This window comes from Gastrolobium bilobum, unplaced genomic scaffold, assembly GCF_033153095.1.
Source record: "Gastrolobium bilobum isolate Gb01-03AN ecotype WA unplaced genomic scaffold, APGP_CSIRO_Gbil_v1 utg33132, whole genome shotgun sequence".
In the NCBI taxonomy this organism is placed as follows: Eukaryota; Viridiplantae; Streptophyta; class Magnoliopsida; order Fabales; family Fabaceae; genus Gastrolobium; species Gastrolobium bilobum.
This window is the reverse complement of record NW_026897088.1, coordinates 119,585-124,920: the sequence shown is the minus strand read 5'-3', so window position 1 is coordinate 124,920 and position 5,336 is coordinate 119,585. Positions and strand designations below refer to the sequence as shown.

The window sequence follows — 5,336 nt, the reverse complement described above, 5'->3', positions numbered from 1 at the left end:
CTTAGGAACCTCAAGACTGATTTTTCTTATAAGGAAATAAAGTGGGGATCGTATTTTTTATTAAGGACTTAAAAAGATATTTACTCCTAATACAAATATTGAATCAAGTGAAAAATAAGAACCTGCAATAAAGAAAAAAAAAACTACCGCAAAATCCGATCCAATTTATCGTAATCGATTAGTTAACATGTTGGAACACAAAGATAGAATTCAACAACCGTACGGGCATCTTTTTGTATTGATCAAATAAACATTCACTCTCTTTCTACCGAAGAAATAAATATTTATAACCCTTCAGTAAGTAATGATCAAGTAATACTCAAAGTTTCATATCTGAAGCGAGTTTTCAAGAAACTGCTACAAATTCTAATGTTTATGTCCGCACTTGCGGACATTTGTGACCACCTGCGTCCGCCACTGCTTATACTTAAGGATGGTTGAGGATAAAATAAAACAGTATGAATATGTACCCAAAAAATAAAAATAGTAAGAATAACTCATTTTTGCAAGAACATAACAACATGCTAAATCGTTTAAACAAAAAAAAAAAAAAAAAAAAAAAAAATGGCCTTTAGAACTAGGATGTAGCTGTAGTTTTGTGGCCATTAGAGCTAGGGAAAATGAGATTGGAGACAATGTGCAAGTGGAAGATATTTGCTCTCTGTAAATGAGATCAAGCATTCCATTTGAACTGACATATAAAGAAAGAATCCATGTCGCCTCAAAGCCTGTCTATCTCACAAATTGTTTGGTCCTTGAGTTGTATTGTTTTAAACTTGCTATGACAGGGCATAATTTTCATATATCACCACATATTCACTTCGCAATGGCTAGCACAGCTATAGTTGTATATCATAATGTAGTTCACCATCAAAATTTCCACTTCTATACCGAAAAATGATTATTACACTGCATCTATTACAAACTTTATAAAAGGGAAAGATGAAACAGAAGAAAAAAGTGCTCTTATTGTTGGAGGAAGATAGGTTGGCACAGGCATGTTTTCTGGGAGAATTGGTAAAGGAGATTCAAATTTAAGCACCTGAATCACTTGACTTATAGAAGGCCTTGATGAATAATCTGGATGAACACACCAAAGGCCAACAACCACTAAACGTTCCATTTGTTGCTCATCAAATGCTCCACATAACTTAGTGTCAGCTGCTTCGAGGAACTTTCCCAATCCATAAAGCTCCCAAACCCACTCAACTACAGTTATTTGACCCTCATTGGCTGCTAGGTCAATGGGTTTCCTTCCACATGCAATCTCCAATAACACAACCCCAAAACTGTATATATCAGATTCCTTTGTAGCCTTTCCTGAAGTGAAATATTCAGGGGCAATATAGCCCCTAGTCCCGGCTATAAGTGTGGTTTGTGATCCTTTCTCATGATCCACCAACCTAGCTAAACCAAAATCACCAAGCTTAGCATTGAAACATGAATCCAACATAATGTTGCTTGGTTTAATGTCCCTGTGAATCACACATTGCTCCCATTCTTCTTGTAGGTAAAGCAATGCTGAAGCCAAGCCTAGAGCTATATTATACCTCACTGTCCATGTCAAGAAGCTTTTCCCACCGTATAGATGGGAATCTAAGCTTCCATTTGGCATGAACTCATACATGAGGAGGAAATCATTCTTCCTGTGGCACCAACCAACAAGTTGTACTAGATTTCTATGTCTCAATTGGCTTATGACCTTCACTTCAGTTGCATATTCCTTTATCCCCTGTGTAGACTCTCTTGATATCCTCTTGATAGCAACATAGGAGTTTAAGTCTTTCAAATAACCTTTATACACACAACCAAAACCACCTTGCCCCAGCTTGTCTGACTCTGCAAATTTGTTTGTTGCACTAACTAGTTCATTATAGGAAAACCTCTTAGGTCCAGTTCCCTTCTGGAATTCGTCATCCATGTTAAGATCAAAAACTAACTCTTCTTTCCCTTTACTCCTCTTCCATAATAAACCACAAACCATCCCTGACAAACTCACAGCCAAGCCTATACCAATTCCAAGCCCCACCCACAATCCTATCTTCTTTCCTTTTTTAGAAATAGCATTGAGGCGTGGTGGGGCTGCTATTGGTGTTATCTGATTTGTGATATCCTCATCACTTTGTAGACTTGAACTGAATGACCATGACTCCAGAGTATGCACTTCATAAAATATTCCTGTTGCAGCAGAGAAGCCAAAAATAACTGACCCTGGTAAGTAATCTCTCAAATCAATCTTGTATAATATGTATTCTTCAGCTGGATTATCATCAATGTACACAGTGAATGAAACGTTTAAATTAAGAGTGCTGGAATTGTACTCGATGCTACAATTATAAACTCTCTTTTCTCGAATATCTGTCAACCATGGCTTAGTTATGTTAGACCTCATAGAGTTGAAATTCAAGCCTACATGAGTGCCTTGAGGGTCCCATGGATTTGAGAAGGTGTCAAACTCCACTGCTACAAATGAGTGTTGAGTTGACTTCAATACTTGGTTGCCATCCACAAGGCCAAGACCACCTCCTTCTTCAATTTTGATCAGAAGTGGCAAATTTGGATCTGCTAGGAAGAATGCCATTCCATCTCCATAATAACTCTGATCAGAAAAAATAACAAAGGAAAATTTGGTAGTGAAGTCAGCAAGCTTTCGAGATTTCATATCCCAGAGGAGCATCTGTCGGTAACATGTGACTCGGCCAACACTGTAATTGTTGTTTTGGTCAATGGTGTTCATGGAGATTTGGATAGCTTCTTTCAAAATATAAGCATCACCTTCCCTCTTGACATCACCATCTTTAAAGTTGGGGTAATTGAATGATAGTGGATTTGCATGATGGATTGCTTGGAGGATTAAAATGGTTCCCATTGCATAACGGAAAATAAGATTTGGAGTATGATGACCAATATGCCAAGAAGCCATCTAATGTTGAAGGAATATCATAGGAAGGACTTATTGTTGAAGCAACAGGGTTATATTTTATGCTTTTATGTATCTGATTATATTTTTCCTTATTGAATTGAGTAGGAAACTTCTCATATTCTATTTTGGATTTTATGGTTGTCTTAATTGCAGGAAGCTCATTCACTGCCTCCACCTTTCATATAATAGAACCAGCGATGACTACAATAATTTTGGTGAATCGCGGTGGACATCCCTTTAAACATGTTGACAAGAATTCGAAACTTCTCCCTGTGTATAGAAAAGGTTTTGTTGACAGAGACTATACTCATGATCGCATGATTTCTCTGCCACGGAAGAATTAATCCTTAACTTTCGGCTAGGTGATACCCTTGGAACAATTTTCAAAAAAGAAGAAGAAAAAACCTGAAAATAATGCATTTATAATCGTGAAATTATTGTAATCCCATTGAAACCAAATAAAATTTAGTGGAAATGCCTGCACATTATAAATTCACTCTTCTTGTTATTTGATTAGTGTGATTTTGGGATTATTGGGTGGTCTTAATTCTTGAAAGTTTGTCCCCAGTTGTTTGTGTGTGTGTCTGAATTGGTCACCTTGTTGGAAGTTCGTAGGGTTGGCAAAACGGGTCAACCCGGCCCAACCCGCATTCAACCCGTAAAAATCGGGTCGGGTTAGGGTTGGCTCGAAAAAATAAACGAGCCAGAAAACCCAACCCAGCCCAACCCGAGCCGGGTTAGGGTTGGCTCGCTGGTTGGCTCGATAATCAGCTCGCGGGTTGGCTCGGAAAAAAGCTCGCGGGTTGGCTCTAGGAGAAGGAAGAAGATTCTGAAGAAGAGAAAAAATTCTAAGTGTTGAGCGCTAAAACGTTCATCCAGAACGTTTTAGCGCCCTGCTACAGAAAGAAGCCAAAAGATGCTGGTCTGGAGCACTAAAACGTCCATCCAGAACGTTTTAGCGCGCTGCTGCACGTCAAAGCCAGAAATATGCAGGTCTTCAGCGTTAAAACATTAAAGCTCAAACGTTTTAGCGCCCTGATGCTGGAAAAGGATTATGGTCTTCAGCGTTAAAAAGCTCAAACCAAACGTTTTATTTTTTTTAATTTAAAAAAAATACCCAACCCGCGAGCTGGCCCGTTTAACCCGAGGGTTGGCTCGTTTGGGTTAGGGTTGTATCGGGTCGGGTTGTATCGGGTTGGCAGCTCATTTAGACCAACCCAACCCGACTCATTTAGGACGGGTTGTGAGCCAACCCAACGGGTTAGCTCGTTTTTGCCAACCCTAAAAGTTCGTATCAAGATCATCCTGTTGAACACCAATAAAACTCAAGCTTCTCGCCCTAATTGTAATCAATGGCCGGCATCATTGTGATTCACGAAAGTACACAACATTTAACCAGTCATTACTTGGGTTTTTTTTTATATATACATATATATAATGGTAACACTGAAATTTCAATATATGATCTCATGCTAATTACACAAATCCTTCACCACTAAAACAATTCCAGTAGCTTATTACTTGGGTTCTTTAAAATGCCTCATTTTAATCCTTTTTTGCTAAATTGATATAAATATTTAGGGCACGGTTATACTTACCACCAGGTAAGTTTATCACTCTTACCATCAATCTTATTACCGTTAGATTAAAATTAAATTTAACGGTTCATAATTATTCTTTATAATCCTAATTTTTACTCTCACATTCCCCTTTCTCTCTCTAGGTTTGGGATCTTCAAAGAATTTAGAGAGAGAAAAGTGCAGATTTCAAACCTAGAGAGAGGGGATGTGAGAGTAAAAATTAAGATTATAAAGAATAATTATGAACCGTTAAATTTAATTTTAATCTAATGGTGATGAGATTGATTGTAAGGGTAATAAATTTATCTAGTGATAAGTATAACTGTTTTCAAATATTTAAGGATAAGATAATACTTTTTGTTACAGAATTACAATCGATCAAATTAAAATCAAAAGGATGTTGGCATTTACCTTTGGGATTTGACAGCAAAGGACCGGCGTGTGCGTATAAAAAGGTTTAAACAGGGAACGAAAAATTTGTAGAGAAATTTATGAAATAAAAAATACTAGACAACACTGATTAATCACTGAAACCCAACAACACGCAAGTGTATAATGGGTTGAACAAAAGTGGGTTCATCTTGTTTGAAAAAAAAATGTTGGAGTGGCTAAGTCCCACATTAAATTTAGAGAAAGAAATGCTGTATATATGTTTGGATGGGCCCTCTACATCAAACAAGTTCGGGTCCAAGGATGAGTATACAGTTCATTCATTCCCAAATGTGTTAGGCCTACAAATTCATTTTGTCATCTTTTACTTAATTTTCTGCTACGCACTACCTATCTCTACATATTATGAATGGTACTTGTAATGGATGACTTCTCTCATTTGT

General features: G+C 37.4%; 1 protein-coding gene across 1 annotated transcript; it reads right to left on the bottom strand.

The window, feature by feature from the left end:
- Window positions 1-904: 904 nt before the first annotated feature.
- On the bottom strand, window positions 905-2,923 carry LOC133304026 (L-type lectin-domain containing receptor kinase IX.1-like). Its single transcript, XM_061503997.1, has one exon. The coding sequence runs from the start codon at window positions 2,921-2,923 to the stop codon at window positions 905-907; it is 2,019 nt and encodes a 672-aa protein (XP_061359981.1).
- Between the last annotated feature and the right edge of the window lie 2,413 nt (window positions 2,924-5,336).

Excerpts from the sequence above, each read along its gene's own strand:
- LOC133304026 (XM_061503997.1), bottom strand. The coding sequence starts at position 2,923 with ATGGCTTCTTGGCATATTGGTCATCATACTCCAAATCTTATTTTCCGT.